Source organism: Vidua chalybeata, chromosome 22, assembly GCF_026979565.1.
Source record: "Vidua chalybeata isolate OUT-0048 chromosome 22, bVidCha1 merged haplotype, whole genome shotgun sequence".
Taxonomy (NCBI): domain Eukaryota; kingdom Metazoa; phylum Chordata; class Aves; order Passeriformes; family Viduidae; genus Vidua; species Vidua chalybeata.
In genome coordinates, this window is record NC_071551.1 from 7,284,983 (window position 1) to 7,302,119 (window position 17,137).

At 47.8% G+C, this 17,137-nt stretch overlaps 1 protein-coding gene across 4 annotated transcripts in view; it reads right to left on the reverse strand.

The window, feature by feature from the left end:
- Nucleotides 1-17,137, reverse strand: part of RERE (arginine-glutamic acid dipeptide repeats) — a 173,698-nt gene that overhangs the window by 47,021 nt on the left and 109,540 nt on the right. For all 4 annotated transcript variants that reach the window (XM_053963019.1, XM_053963018.1, XM_053963016.1 and 1 more), the window contains exon 10: nucleotides 12,319-12,417. In XM_053963019.1, coding sequence (XP_053818994.1) covers nucleotides 12,319-12,417 — 99 coding nt within the window. The remainder of the gene's footprint in view (nucleotides 1-12,318; nucleotides 12,418-17,137) is intronic.

Below are 17,137 nucleotides of genomic sequence, written 5' to 3' on the forward strand. Positions count from 1 at the left end.
ATGGATGGATGGATGGATGGATGGATGGATGATGGATGATGGATGGATGGATGGGGATGGATGGATGGATGGATGATGATGGATGGAGGATGGATGATGGATGGATGGATGATGGATGATGGATGGATGGATGGATGGATGGATGATGGATGGATGATGGATGGATGGAGGGATGGATGGATGGATGATGGATGGATGGAGGATGGATGATGGATGGATGGATGGATGATGGATGGATGGATGGATGGAGGGATGATGGATGGATGATGGATGGATGGAGGATGATGGATGGATGGATGGATGGATGATGATGGATGGATGGATGGATGATGGATGGATGATGGATGGATGGATGATGGATGGATGGATGATGGATGGATGATGGATGGATGGATGGATGGATGGATGGATGATGGATGGATGATGATGGATGGATGGATGGATGATGGATGGATGGATGATGGATGGATGGATGATGGATGGATGATGGATTGGATGGATGGATGGATGGATGGATGGATGATGATGGATGGATGGATGGATGGATGATGATGGATGGATGATGGATGGATGGATGATGATGGATGGATGATGGATGGATGATGGATGGATGGATGGATGGATGGATGATGATGGATGGATGATGGATGGATGGATGATGGATGGATGGATGATGGATGGATGGATGGATGATGGATGGATGGATGGATGGATGATGGATGGATGGATGGGATGGATGGATGATGGATGGATGGATGATGGATGGATGATGGATGGATGGATGGATGGATGGATGGATGGATGATGATGGATGGATGGATGGATGGATGGATGGATGGATGATGGATGGATGGATGGATGGATGATGATGGATGGATGGATGATGATGGATGGATGATGGATGATGGATGGATGGATGGATGATGGATGGATGATGGATGATGATGGATGATGATGGATGGATGGATGATGATGGATGATGGATGGATGGATGGATGGATGATGATGGATGGATGGATGGATGGATGGATGGGATGGATGGATGGATGATGATGGATGGATGGATGATGGGATGGATGGATGGATGATGGATGGAGGGATGGATGATGGATGATGGATGGATGGATGGATGATGGATGGATGGAGATGGATGGATGGATGGATGATGGATGGATGGATGGATGGATGATGGATGGATGGATGGATGATGGATGATGATGGATGGATGATGGATGATGGAGGGATGGATGATGGATGGATGATGGATGGATGATGGATGGATGGATGGGATGGATGATGGATGGATGGATGGATGGATGGATGGATGGATGGATGGATGGATGATGGATTGATGGATGATGGATGGATGATGGATGATGGATGGATGATGGATGGATGATGGATGGATGATGGATGATTGATGGATGGATGATGGATGGATGGATGGATGATGGATGGATGGGATGGATGGATGATGGATGGATGGATGGATGGATGGATGGATGGATGGATGGATGGATGCAGGGATGCAGGGATGGATGGATGGATGGATGGAGATGGATGGATGGATGGATGGAGGATGGATGCAGGGATGGATGGATGGACGCAGGGATGGATGGATGCAGGGATGCATGGACAGACGGATGGATGGGAGCTGCTGACAAACGGCCAAGGGGCTGCACCACCAGACTGGTCCCTGTGCCTCCCCGCCCCTGCTCGGGCATGTCTGTAAAACCCAGCTCCAAAGGCTTCTGTGAGGAACAGCTGCTCCCTGCTCCATTCCCGACTGCTGCTGAGCTGTGGGAGGCAGTGATCCCACAGCAGCCCCACAGACCACCCAGAGATCCCACAGACCACCCAGAGATCCCACAGACCACACAGAGATCCCACAGCAGTCCCACAGATCAACCAGAGATCCCACAGCAGCCCCACAGCAGTCCCACAGATCAACCAGAGATCCCACAGCAGCCCCACAGCAGTCCCACAGATCAACCAGAGATCCCACAGCAGCCCCACAGATCAGCCAGAGATCCCACAGAGTGTGGCAGCAGCAATGTGATCCCCTAACCGAGATAAAATCAGAAACCCCAGCCCAGCCCAGCCCTCGGAGCTGCAGCAGCAGCAGCTGATGCTGGGATCAAACCCTGCCCTGGGCATTAAAGCAGCAGCAGCAGCAGCAGAAAAGGAAGCCTGACTTTCCTTTCCTGCAGCTCTGGAAGGGCTGCTGGATAAACAGCCTCCACTCTGGGAAGAACAGCTCCTGGATTATCCCAGGCATTATCAGCCCAGGTAAGGTCACTAACGGTCCCACATTTCAGCAGGGGATGAAGAGGCAGGCAGACATGAACCCTCTCTTGAAGGCTCCTCCGTTTGCAATTTCCTCTTCTCTGCTAGAAGAAGAGTGGGAAGAGGAGGCGTTCCCTCTCCAGACCAAGGCACAGAGGGGTGAGGGCAGGAGGACCTTCCAAAGGGAGCAGCAAGTCCTGGGCCTGCCCTCGCTGACAAAAAAGAGCTTTCTGTTTATCCAGCCTCCTCTGCCTCCTGCAACGACAGCTTCTCAGTGTTGCTAACAAAGCTAAAATGATTTGAGTGTGTTTTTTACATAAATGATTTTTTAAAGGTGCCTTTTAGGAGTTAAACAGAACAAAGGTCTGGCACATTTGTGACTCAGAAAAGCTAAACAATGTGCTGCTGACGAGAGACAACAGAAAGCTTTTGATTATACTTCAGATTGCCTTTTCTGTACACAAGGAGATTCATTTCTGGCTGTTATTTTAAACTGCTGTTGCAATGCTAATATACAAAAAGCTTTCTTGTACCTCAAAACCAAAGAGCAAGTAAAAAGAAAGAGCTGGACTTGTTCCTTTTCAAGGACTACCAGAAATACCTTGAGTGATCCTTCAAGGCTCAAACACAGCATTTCCAGTGAAGTTCCCTACTAGAGAAATGTTGTTCCCTTGGGATTTCAACCATTATTGTCAATTATTCTGGAGACAGTTTCTGCTGTCAAACAGGGATTTTTATGCAAATGGCAGAAGGAAACAAATAAAAGCACTTCAAGAGCCCCCAGACTTTGGAGCAATGAACAAATCCAAGAATAATGAGACCAGATGGAAATGATCCCTCTCAGAGGCAGGGATTTCTGTAGGTGCCTTCCCAGGTAAATCATTAACAGAGGGGCTGTGACTGCAGCGATACCCAGGGCTGAATTCAGGCACCCAAATACAAACTCCAGCTTTTGACCCTTGCCAAAATGATACCAGGCAACCTCTGGAAACTCCCTAAATTCCTCTCAGAGTAAGTTTGCCACTGGCTGCAGTGGAGTGAAGCTGGGTGAAGAAATACTGATGAGAAAATCAAATCCCAGGCTGAGGGACACATCCTCAGTGAGGGGGAGAATGGGGCCAGTAGGGAAAAAGGGACCACGAATAAGAGAGGAAATGATTAAAGATTTGAAAATGAAGGAGCAGAAACGCAGCTGTAACAAAGGTGAAGGCTGGAAAGGAAACCTTGAAGGTGGATATTGTGGAGGGGGGCAGGGGGAAGTGGTGCTGAGACTCTGGAATTACCTCCCCAGACACGTAGAACTGGACAATACCTCCCATAACAGATAAATGAAATATGCACCCTAATAAACCAGAGGTGCCCTCTTTGCCGTCCCCAATTTGTGGCAAATGGGATGTTTGATTTGAGCGCTGAAGTTATTCCAGAGCAGTGGAGGGGAATGTGCTGCCGTGTCATTTATCAGCTCCTCTAAATGCATGAGGCCTGGCTGATCAATCTCCCCACGCAGCCTAAAAGCCATATAAATCTGAGGGATGCAGCCAGAGGCCTGGGGGAGCAGGGAGGAACAAAAGGCTGGGGAAACCCAGGGTGGAACAAGCACGGGGGGAGCAGGGCAGGTATCGAGGCCGTAAAAGCTGAAGCACAACCACAAAGCCTTCACCACAAAACAGTCACAAGCACGAGGCACAAAGTACAAAAACAACACTGGGCAGGAGCAGCAGATTTTTAACTGCAGCCTCCTGGGCACAGATCAACACACGTGAGACAGCAGAGAGCACGGGGAGAGCAGAGGGCAGCTCCCCATGGGCAGAGAGGAGCTGGGCACTCAGGAGCTGCTCTGGGCTCAGCTGGGCCAGCCACGGGCTCAGGGTGAAGCTCCTCCACGGCCAGGGATGGACCCCAACTTCCTTCCAGGGGGAATCTGCACACCCAAACCTGAGTTTCCTTGCAGCTCATCTGGAAGCCCTCTTGTTGGCTCTGGCTCACAAACGAAGGCTCTGCAGCTCCAGCAGAATTCACAGAATCCTGGAACACCCCGAGCTGGGAGGGACCCACGGGAGCACTGAGCCAACTCCCACCCTGTTGTAGATGTCGGCGAACCCAGTGGGAAGAATGATGATGTCTAACTCCATGTCAGAAGGCTGAATGATTGCTTTATTATAATTATGTTATAATACATTAATATGCTATATAAAAGAGGATACTAAATACTACATGCTACTTTCTCTAACCATCATATCTAACTAACTCACAACTCGTGACCCTGTTCTCCAGAGCCCAGACACAGGTGGATCCGACTGGCTGTCAGGACCAAACAATCCACCATGATCCAACCAAGCACTCACTCTGGGTAAACAATTCTCCAAACACATTCCACAAGAGAAAAACAAGGAGCAGGAATAGAAATTGTTTTCTCTTTCATTTCTCTCTGTGCACCTCAATAAAAAAATCTTGAGAGAGAGAGAGAAATGTGCTTACCACACCACCCCTGCCCAGAACACCCCAGCAGTCCCTCCCTGTGCCCCATTCCCTGGGGAGCCTTTCAGTGCCCACCACCCTCTGCCTTTTCCCCCTGCAAGCTGTGCAGTTTCCCCTGCACCAAGTCCTTATTGCTGCCAAACCCCTTTCGTGGCACTATCATCATTAGCTCCACTGGCACTGCTATCCTTGTAACTCATTAGGGATCTGGGATGGATGCAGAAAATGATGAATATTTAGTCCCTATTCATCTACTACAGAAGCTGCCTATTATCAAACAAGTGACACCTTTACAAACTTAAATTAAATAATGGCTCCCGTGGAGGATTCCGAGCCCCTGACAGGATGGCAAGTGATTTAAGTAACATAAAGCTGAGCAACTGGTGATGGATGGTGGTTTTGCACTCGCTCTGTTACAGCCTGTAATAGAACAAATGATCATTTCTCAGCCTAATTGAATGTGGCCGCCCTGCTCGTACACAGCAGAGACAAAGCTTGATAATTTGCTTCATTAAAATGCATTTTTATGTCATCGGAAAGATTAAAAAAAAATTGGTTCTGTTGATAGGGGAGATTAGAAAAATAAAATTTATCATGCAAACAGCACTTGCAAATGAGGTGTATTTTGGCATTCATACTGCTTATGTTGTGCAAGAAAGATAAGCCCTGAGCACTAAAGCACACAGAGCATCCACATTGTGACAGTAATCAACATTTCTTCAATAGGAATTATGGCACTACACCCATTTGAAGAGCATTTTGTCATTTGCTGCTGCAATGGCCACTGGGCCAGACTGAATAATTCCCAGCTAAGCTGTTGGGCAGAACACAGGGAATCCAGTGACATTCGGGAAGTTTTGGGGTTTGGGGCTGTCAGCCTCTGTGTTCAAACAAAGAATCAAAGTCAAGACTCAGACAGAAACCCAAACTACCAGGGAAAAAAAAAATTCAAAAATCAAATATCATCTTGTCAAGTTGCAGACAAGGCTGTCATCTGTCTGCACTCACTTTGTTTTAGGGGTTGGGGTTTTTGTGTTTGTAAAGCAATATTGTTAGGAACAGCAAATTGCCATTTAGACAGCAAACAACTCCTCCAAAATAAAACAAACATTTGCCACGTCAAGTAGTCCATTCCTGGGCTCTGGGAGTTTAATAAAGGGTAATTTCAACATAAGCATTTGAAAAGGAGATGCTTTTACCTATATCACCTTGGACTAAGCCAAAATCACTTGGAAAGAAGCTGCAGATTTCTATCACACACTAAAACCAGAAAAATCAAAGCACTTCATTATTTATTACTCCATTTCAATTGCACTTTCACCACAACCACCAGAGTGAGTTACAATCCCTCCCTCGGTTCTCCTGCTATGCCAAAAGCATTAAGCTCAGAAAATCCCCAGTTGTGATGATCCCTGCACTCCCCAGCTGCTCTTTAGAACGTCGTGACTCAGTTTCCTTCTGGAGCAGCACAGGATACAGCAGGAGGTTATATTTAACCCAGATTCCGGATCCCTGAGCAGATAGGATCTGGATAAAAGGTCAGGGTGGTGCAGGCAGAGCTGTGTCCCTGGCAGACATCAGGGTCCAGGCAGGCACCTGGGGCTGTTGTGTGCCCAGCACAGGGCTCTGCCAGGCTCTGCTCTGCCCCGGGCTGGGACAGACCCACGGACACCAAACTCACCCTGCTGCTGAGCAGCACCAGCTCCTTGGGCCCTCTCTGTCTATGGAAGCAGCCCTCTGGGAGGGCAAGTGCAGTGCCTCACCCCCCAGCACTCGTTCCCTGTTGGAAATGCACACACAGGGATGATGGGGAGCGCCGGGAAGGGCAAGCGAGCTCCAGTTCCAGGATGCCCTTGAAAAGGAGCTGAAAATCGCGGCTCTGACAATCGCCCTCTGCCCTGTCTGTTCATCTCACGAGCAGCACATCCCTTCCCCTGGCAACAGGGAGCTCAGGGGCTCTGGAGTGCAGACCCTGCTCTGGAAAACACAGCAGCAGCTGCTGAAGGCGCCCACGGATGCTTTGGGCTGTGCTGGAGCTGGAGTTTCTCTTCCATCCCAAACAGAAACAGCTCCTGAGCCGTGGCTCCTGGCCAGGCCAAGGGGCTGAGCTGGTGCTTTTTGGGATCAGCAGCACGGTAAGGGCTTGACAGATAAAAATGTTCCACGTGAGGGCAGAGAGACGGCGGGTCAAGAAGCACACTCACTTAGGCAAAGCCCAAAATGATATTGTTAAGGAAACAGCAACTTCTCTGGCAGCTGGGCAAAGATCAACGTCAGGGAAAGCTCTGAAATCACCCACTCTGAAGCCAAGGTCACTGACAGGATTTATAGATTTATCCCTGAAGAGCCTTTGCAGAACATGAAATGCTGAAATAATTTTTTTTAATCTCTCCCCCCGCCCCTTTGGGCTCCCTCACTTGCTGGAGGCCTTTAGAATTCATTCCTTTTCACAGCTGGTTAAACAATGGAATCTTTTGGCAAACTAAAAGGACAGAATTGATTGCCCTACACAAACTTTTCTGCACATATAATTGATTTTTAATTCACTGCCTTATTTCCAAAAGGACTTGACAATAAACTCGGTGCTGTATGTGCAGTATTGATCCCTCTCAACAAGGGCTTGGATCAAAGACTGATGCAAGTTAATCACAAACAAAAGATTGTTATCTTTCATCTAGGAACCTGTGTTTAAACCAAATTCCCCTTTTTGAGCTGTAATACACCTTGTATTTTCCAGCACAGCACCTCAGCATTTTGTAAACCTGCCAGCTACTCAGTAACTATAATTTTATGCAACCTTTAAATAACAACTTCTTCCCACAAGCAGAATAATTTCATCCTTCACTGGTCACTTTTGACTGCGAGGGCTGAGGGTTCTTTTCCACTCTGAGTTCTTAGAATAAGACACAGACAAGACCTTCCTGCACGTGCTTAAACTAAAATCTTATTTATTCTTAAAACACAGCTCCCAGCAGGCCAGGGCAACCTGAGTTTGGTGGGTTTTTATCCCAGTGCTCAGCTAAGTTGCAATTGTTACTGACTATCACACTTGCAGACGTGGCTGGATCACTAAATTCCAGCAAATGTTCATTCAGTGGGACTCTCACTCCTCTGGGAAGCTGCAATGTTTATTTTTTGTGGGTAGAACAATGACACTGAGCAGTAACTGGTGTCTCAACCTTCCAAGCCTGCTCCAGGAGTCAGCCCTGCAATGCTGCTCAGCTTTTCCAATATCCCTTTATGATTTCTTTCCACTCGACCATTCCAGAGGCTCTGTTTCAATCTGGCTCTGAATTCCATTTTCTATAGCTGCCACATAAACAGTAAATAAAATCCACGGTGTTTTTGCCCCAGCTCTATCTCCCAGCATATCTGAAGAGCCCTGGTTTCAAAGGAGAACATGAGAACAATGTTTTCATCAGCATGCACTCCAAAAAGGGTGGATGAGACATTTGAGGATGATTCCAGAAAAAGAAGCCAAGCAAATAAGTCTGTGGGTTTTGCATAAGTAATTCCTTGACCTGCCACGCTGGATTACAAACACTTGCAAACATATTAGGAGAGTAGTTTGCTGTATCTTGTCCTTTCTGGCAGAAGGATCTCCACTTGTGTTTTATGATAAACAGGTTTAAGCTGAAGCCAGGTGTGGATATTTTAAAATTCATGAACGTGTAAATCGATGTACACGGCCAATTAAGATTTAGCACCAGCCAGGATTAACTACCCCTGCACATAAATTGAGGAGGTTGTTTGAATGGAGGTTGTTTACCTCAACTACTCGACATCAAGAGCCATGTAAAATATTTAAAAGGCAGAATATTTCAAGATAAAAGGCAGTTATCAGGGGTGGCACTGCCAGTTCTGCACAGAGGTGCATACGGTGACAGAGCCTTGCTAAGGAACACCTGGCAAGTTCCTTTGGAGAATTTAACATGGATGGAGCAAAGTGTAGAGCAAAAGGGTGGAATTGCCCAGGAAAGAATGTTCAGGTGCTGCTTCACCCAGATCTCCTTCAACTTTGGAAGACACAGCCCCGAGTTCCAAAGGTGCTTCAATTAAGCCTCAGCAGCTCTTCATAATCAACATCTGAATGCTAATGAGGAGCACAGCTCCATGCAGGAGAGCATCCCTGTGCAATAAACTGCAGCAGAGCAGCAGCAAACTCTGCCTGTAGCAAGCATGCATAAATAAACAGAATTAATAACTACCCAAGTGTGGACGGGTGACTTAATCTGTTTCGATTAGATGCAGCTCGGCCCCAGGCCTTTGTGGTATTTAAAATGTGTTCATCATGTTTAATTAAAAACCTAATAAACTGGAGGTTCCTTTAGTTCTGATTCGGATTCCTCTCTCCTGGAAGCCCTATTGATTTCATCAGAACTTCTGCTAGAGAGAAAAAAGCACATTCTGAATGAAGAGATAAAAGTGTGAGGTGGAACTGCTGGGTGAGCAGCAGTCAGAAGCAGCTCCTCTCCTTCCACACTTCCAGCACACGAAGCACTCCAGCACAGAAAGCCTTTCCACTGGGTTACCAAAGCTAGAGATGATCCCTGTACCCTGTATTAATTCCACTCTTTGACAGGTTATTGATCCCAGCTGGGAGCTCATTTTTGCACCTGGAGCACGTGCAGGGGCAGAACTGCACTGAGCACGGCTGTGTTGTACATGTAGAAGCCATCTTGCAGAGAAGATTTTCTCCCAGGATTTTTCATGGTCATTTTGTAAGGACAGTTTGTCCTGGGAGATGTTCCCACTGGAGCCACAGCAGGGAATGGGGATGTTCATTTAACCTCAGCTCGAGAAGTTCCTGATCCTGGCTCCAGATTTGGGATCTCAACTCCATCATCAGGGCAGGCACCAAGAGGAAACAGAGGCACTGCCAGACTCATCCCATGGCTCCAAACCTTTGTGACCACAGCAGTCACAAAGGATTTCCAAGTGGAGAAGAGCAGAGCAGCACCACTCCACCCCTAGGGAGGATTTCTGACTGCCTGCATGCAAAACCCCACACCTGGCAAAACCCCACACCTGGCAAAACCCCACATCTGGCAACGACTTACAGGGGCATTTTTGGAGGTGAGCACGAGGTGCAGGGCAGAACTCACTGCTCTGACACCCTGGGCTGGGTTTGGGTGGAGATTTAAACCTGTAGGAGGCACAAACCAAGACAGCTTTGCTCCTGGCTTCTCCCCAAACAATCCCCCTCCTCCATCCTGCTGTCTGTGGAAGCTGCAGCCCCTGAGCACCAGGAGATGCTGCTGGAGGCCCTGTGTGTGCTCAGGAGGCCTCAGTCAGGCATTAAATGGGACAATTGCTGCAGCTTGCCCACAGAAGTGAATTCTTGAGCAGTACCAGAGAAACCAAGCCCTGCCTGTGACAGCCCTGCTGGAAATGGATGCTGCCAGGTGGGGAAGGAGCCCCACAAACAGGACACAGCTGCTGGAGCTGCCCTGCACACAGTGCAGGAGGTGCCTCGGCCACGCTCACGGGCTGTGTGCGAGGCTGGCTCCCCCCCTGTGCCTCTGCATTTACATACTGGGACAAAAAAAGCTTTAAAAATAGCCACAGGTTCGGAGGCACGAGGGAAACAACAAACCCCAGCCTGCACATTTACACAGCCCTCATGTAACTCAATCAGTGGCCAATTTTATCCTCTGCTTAATTCCATCTAAACATCTGCAACCACAGCAGCAGCAGGAAAAATAACACAACTCCCATCCTTTGTTTTAATCAGGTCTGACACTGCCAAGCTGCTCCTACCTCACAGTTTGGACACAGGCAGCAGAGCTGTTCTAATGGAAAACAAAGGCTTTGTCTTTGGGCAGCTGAGAGTCCACAAAGAAAGTTTTAAGTGTGGTGGTATTATTATCATTATCATTATTATAATTATCATTATTCAGGTTAACTGACTAAAGCTCTGTATCAGGTGTAGGATCTGCTTATTTACCCAACTGCAAACTTAAATCTAAGTATTTAAATTTAAGTAAGCCACATTTGCTGGGCTGCTAAGAAGAGCTTTATTACAAGTCTAGCCCACATAAGGACAGGGATTGGGTCTCCATTTCCCTCAGAGCTCTCTGGGATTGTCACCCACCCACCCTGAGATGAGGGGCACACACAGGGTTAATGCTGTCACCACAGTTTCATTGGTTTGGCCAGACTTAGGGTTTGACACCTCAGTATTTTCTGACCAACGCTTCACTGCAGAATTCCTCTGCAGCCTTAGCACCCTGTGGGTCAGAGCTCTCCTCAGTTTCCCAGGGCCTGCAAGAAGGAAACTTCTCCTGCAAGGCTCCAAAATGCTCCAAAATGCAGCACAGCTGCCTGGGGCTGGAGCTGGCTGGGGCTGCAGGGACCAAGAGGCTCTGAGGCTGTGCAGGTGGAGCTCTGCTGTCTATAAATAAGAGCACAGTTTGATCTTTGGCTCTGCCCAGCCTGGAGGGCTGCCAAATGTTTCTGGAAACTTGGATGGAGCAGAACAAGAACAAATATGATAAAATGAGCCGGGGCTGACAATGATTTATGGAGTCAGTGATCATTACTCTGTGCTCACAGGCTGCACTTCTGCAGTAATGCTTCACTTTTCAATAAACTTTGTTTTTTTCCACTGGTAAGGCTCCATTCTCTCTCATTTACCATCAAAACCTCTGAGTGCAGCAGCTCCAGCGCTCACAGCTCAGGGCAGCTGATGGAAAAAAATGAGAAAAAAGCTACACGGGGAGAAAAAGAGAGATGCTGGCACAATTTACCCCTGGATGTGAGCAGAGAGCACAGGCTGGAGCAATCTCAACCCAAACTTAGCCAAGCCAGGGCACAGCCCTCCAAGGATTTGTTCCAGCAGCCAGTCCCCACACAAAGCTCCCTTTTGGGATGAGATAAGTGCAGAACTGAGCAGGGGAGCGTGTCCCAGGCCCTGCCCTGCCCTGCCATCCTCCCTCCCTGGCTCAGGCAGCCACAAAGGGTCTTTGTTGGGCCTGGAACCAGCCCCAGACAGGGGCTCTGGGCTGGCCCAGCCTCCTCCAGCTCCTGCAGGAAGGTTTAAATGAGGAGAGAGCAGAGCACACGTCATGCACTGCAAGAACTCCCTGAAAGCCTTGCAGAGAACCTACAGCTTAAAAAAATCTCTCCAGCCATTGCCTGAATAATTAAAGCCACTAAGAGAACAGGAAAGTTTCCTCCATTAATCAGTTCTATTTCCTAACACCAATGCCAGCTTTATTAGTAGCTTAACAAGATCACATTTTTATTTTTGTTTACTTCTTTAAACACTTCACCAATTAACCAGCTTAAAAATTGACCCACTCAAAGCCAAAAAAAAAAAAAAAATCAACCAAACTTTTCTCCTGTCACTTTTCCATGAGTAATTAATTCTGTCATGCACTGGATCAGGTTTTTTTCATTTATATACCCATGCATGTGTATTTTTATTTACACACCCGCCCTCTTCTTGCTCATAAAGAGAACCTCTTTAGGAAAAAAACAAAAAAACAACATAAAAAAAGCAAGAGCAGCAAGGTGAACCATAAAGGCTGGAGGAGATAAATCATTTCCTACCACTTCATCTTCAGTCCAACACTTCTCAATCAGCTTTGGCACAGGTTTCTTCACCAAGCGCTGCAGGGCTTTTCCAGCATCGTAGTTACTTTCATGTAGCTGAAAAATAAAGACAAATAGATCATTCAAAGGAATTAGCAGTGATCTGATATTGGAGGGGAAAAAAAAAACCACTACAGGGAGCCACATGAGATGTTCTCTGCCTAATTATTTTTACTGTTGAGGTATGAAGTGAGATGTAAACAACCTGAAGGGTAACTGAGGTTTTAGGAGGGGAAGAAGCAGCATTAAACCAGGGATCCCCCCTCCTTCCTAGAGCTGCCCCAGGGAATGTTTAAGCCAAAGTCACACTGCTCCCTTCCACTCACAGGGCTCAGAGTGATGTCAGCCCTGAGAAAATAGAAATGAATCTGTGATGGGTTGTACTCCACACAGCTCGGCTGCAGGAACGGATGTGAACTGCTGAAGGTTCCCCCTCCACCAAGTTACTGGGGCATTCCTTAGTTTGGAGTACTTGGGGGGATTTTAAAGGGAAAAAAAAAAAAAGTACTTCTAAAAATAAAAAGTACTTCAGTCGTGGGCACAGAGCTCTGCTGTAAATGCAGTGTGTTTTTGGAACAAACACAAATGGTCCTCAACTGGCAGCCAGAACTTTCTTCCCTCACCAACAACCAAAACAACAATACAAACAGGTTTTCTGCAGAGAAACGAGTTCCTGGATGACAGAGGGTGGACAAGAAAGCAAACGAAGCCCCAGTGGTTTTTGTTAATTTTGAGCTTTTATCTGGCACCTGAGGGAGGTTACAGGAATTCATTCCCTGCACTGATGCAGGGCAACCAAAGACAACAGTGCTCCAACTTCCAGAAGTTCATTTCCTCCTGGTGCCCCCTTCCAGCCCTGGCTCTGGGAGATGCCAGCACAGCAGGGCCAGCAGCAGGGCTAGCAGGGCCAGCAGGGCTATCAGGGCTAGCAGGGCTATCAGGGCCAGCAGCAGGGCCAGCAGCAGGGCTAGCAGGGCCAGCAGGGCCAGCAGCAGGGCTATCAGGGCCAGCAGGGCTAGCAGCAGGGCCAGCAGGGCTAGCAGCAGGGCCAGCAGCAGGGCTATCAGGGCTAGCAGGGCTAGCAGCAGGGCTATCAGGGCCAGCAGCAGCCCTGAGTGTCACTGCCTGGGCACAGCTCCTGCTTCCAGCCCTGCCGTGCCCTGGGGACAGCAGGGGATGCTGCAAACCTGGGCTGAGGGGCACAGGGACCCCAGGCCCCCTGACCTGAGCTCAGCCTGCACTGCCAGCCCTCACTGGCTCTGCTCAAGCACCAAAACTGCCTGAAAAAAATAAACAAAAAACCAAAAAACCTTTAAAAAAAGTAGTTCTAAGGCTCCCGTGGTATGCAATGCCTACTTACAGGCATGGAAATAAGATGTTGCCTTTTCTGCTGGGTGCACATTCATTTTCCTCCCTGTTTGCACTCCAGCACTGGGAACAAATCCATCTCAAAGAAAAAAGCACGGTTTGTTTTGCCAGCTCACCTTGCAAACGCCTCTTTTCTGCACATGCCACTACCTGGAGGATTTTTCACTCAGGGGATGTGACAGTGCTGAGGAGAATGGTGCTCCTGTTTCCCTCCCCTCTCTGCTCCCTCCCAGAACACGAGCAATGCCAAAGCCTCTTTGTAACTTGGAGGGCATCTTTATTTTGCCTCAAGGACAACACGTGTTTTTCCCTGGCAGCCCCACTGCCCAAGCAGCTCAATCTGCAAGGAAAAGAAACCAGACAAGCCCAGAAAGAACAGCCTGGGCTGACAGGCAGCTACTCCAGCAAAAGAGAAGTTCACAGGGCAGCAAGGCTGTCCCAGATCAGCCACAGATTGTACGGGCATGAACTTCTGAGCAAGAAATTATGTTGATAACAACCCCAAACCCCATCAGCACAGACGTGACAGAAGAGCCGTGGGACAGAGAAGACCCCTGTGAAAACATGGGGCAAGCTTAGAGTCTCCTGAAAAATGTTAATTTTAGCAGGTGGGAGTGGAAAAAAAAAAGTTTTATAAATGCCAGGAGTAGAATAATGCAGCAGAAAGGAAAAATATTTTCTCTAAGTGCTGGAGTTAAATTTACATGCTCCAGTCTGGCTCAGTCTCTGCTTTTTACTTTCAGCCATTCAGTATTCCTGAGCACTTTATTGGCAAGATTCAGAGTATAAATAACAGCTAATGATGACTGCCTCTGGTTTCATTAACTTCTGCTTGAACTTCTCCAGGTATTTCTATAAACACTGCATCACTGTCCAGCCAGCCAGAGAATCTCCATCTTTAGCATTAACTCTGCATCCAAATTTGGCACCACCGTGAGATTTGATCTGTGAACAACTGCAACAAAGGGAACCACCACAAACGTACCTTGAGACAGAAAATACAGCAACTTCTGCACCACTGGACAGGATTAAAGCAAATTTCAGGATGTGCACGTGCTCAAAAGCCTCCTCTGCATTGCTATTACAGAAAGCCAGGTCCCAGGGAAGGGATTTCACATCAAGGCTGCACATTCCCACAAGGTCCCAGCTCCTACTGCAGCCTCTGAGCAGAGCTGCCATTTCTGTCTGGGTGATGCTGCAAATAAATTCTCCTTTGGCATGGCTCAGCTGTCAGGCACCTCCAGTCTGTAATGAACCCATGAATTACATCTTGCAGCTCTGACATCTCTGGGCTTGCTCATCAAAATATTGTTCTTCAATTGTAATTTATAACTTAATTTAAATGTCCCTTTCCTGTGACCTCTTTAGAGCAGAGTGCCATTGCAGCTGGCAGCTCCTGCTCCAGCAAGGCTTCCTTTGGCAATTACAGCCATTATGCTCTGCCTTGAAAAGCCCGGCTCAGCCAGGCTGCATTCAGGGCTCAGCATTAAATAATTGCAGTCCATTAAGAGCACTGAGATCCCAGAGCCTTTTTCTCCAAGGAAAAATTGCTGCTGTCTCATCAGAGTTTTACTGAACTGCTTCAGAACCACCGGGGTCCCAGCCTGGTTTGGGTTGGACCTTAAAGCACAAGGATTGTTCAGCCAAACCCTCTTTTATGGGGCTGCAGCAAGTCCAGCACTGATGGGACAGCACTGGAATTCCAGAGTTCTCCAGTTCCAGACTGGCTCTTCCGTGGGATGATGATAGGTCCCACATCCCAAGATGAGGGAGAAGGAAAAAGAAGGAAAATGAGGAGCAGGATGGGGATTACTGCCACGAGCAGCTCCATCTCTGGGGGTGATAACTCCAACCCAACACCTCATTTAATTCAAAATGTAACTCAGGCCACTCCTTTCAGTAGCAGAGCTGACTAATTTCAGTGGGCTGTGGATATTCTGTACAGCTATGGACATCTTGTCCCACTATGAAAATGGAATATGCTGCTTTTCATTGTTACCAACCATTTCTGAAACCCAGCAAGACAAAGCCCCAAATGCCCTTTGGGGTATAATTTGTGTATCAGACAAAATAATTAAAAAAAACCAAAAAACAAAAAACCCAACTTCCAGCTCTTTCCCCCAGCTCTAATCTGTTTTAAGCATCTAAAGAGCTGCTGCTGAAGATTAAAAAGCCTGGTATTTGTGATGCAGCCACTTTGCACTGGCATTGCCAGGGAGGTGCCAAACAGCCCAAATGCAGCTGCAAAACAGCTGTGGGGCAACCCAGGCATGGCCAGTGCTCCACACAGAGCCAGGGCAAGAACTCGCCAACTACCTGCACAACTTTAAAAACACCTTCCAAAAAACAGAGGAGTATTTTGCATACTCCCCCAAAATTTTAACAGCAGTCACAGCCGTGGGTTTTGGCCCTTTCTGAGCTGCCTGTGAGAGCGAGGATGAGGATGAATGGAAATTCCAGTGGCAGGATTGGCTCCTGCACTGAGGTGGCTCCAGGCTGGGACAGGCCTGGGCAGGGAGCCTGGCCCTGCCTCGTGTGAACCAGGAGAGCAGCTGCTCATTAACATCATCCACGAGGAAAACCAGTCAGAAGGAGAAATGCTAACATATATTTAAATAATTTTTTTTTTTATGCTTTCAACCTTGTCTGTAGTTAATGAACAAGAAAATCTGGTCTAAGGGCAAGTTAAAACAGGGAGTAATTTGTCTGGGTGACATCTTAGTTAGAACTGCATTTCCTTGCACTGAGATTAGCCTGTCATGTTTGTCACTCATAATGACACGTTCCCATGCAGCAGAGCCATGAGAAGGCACAACAACACTATTAGTAAAGAGAGATTTACACAATATTAGCATATCATTGTTTGGGCTCTCCCCCACGTAGCACTACATGAGCTGGTGTGGTGCTATTTTTTCATCTTAAGAGGATAAATAGGAGTGGCTGGCTGTGATTTCCCCAGCAAAAACACGAACCAAACCCCAGAGATTCCAAGTTCCACACTGAGTTTGCAGCCTGCCTGCCCCAGGGTCTGCTCCAGGCTTTGCTGTTCCACAGAACACCAGGCAAGGCTGACCTCTGGGAATGAATTCTTCCGCTGCAGCTCTGTCAAAGCTGAGCTCAAAGCAGTGAATTAATCCCTGCTTGGCCTGGGATCTCTGGGAACAGCACTGCAGAACCTCTGACCAGCAGGCACAGGTCACAAGGATGAAAGAGGTCAGGAGTTTCTGGCTTTGCACTGCTGTGGACACAGAAAGGATCTTAAACCACATCTGAGGCTAAATCAGAGTTTGGAGGCAAAGAGGAGGGAAGGAAGGGGGGGCAGGAACTACTCCCAAATTCCCCCAGCTCTCCCTCCTCAGCACTGCCAGCAGCAGCAAGGTGTGTGCTCAATATTCACCTTGCTCCATCC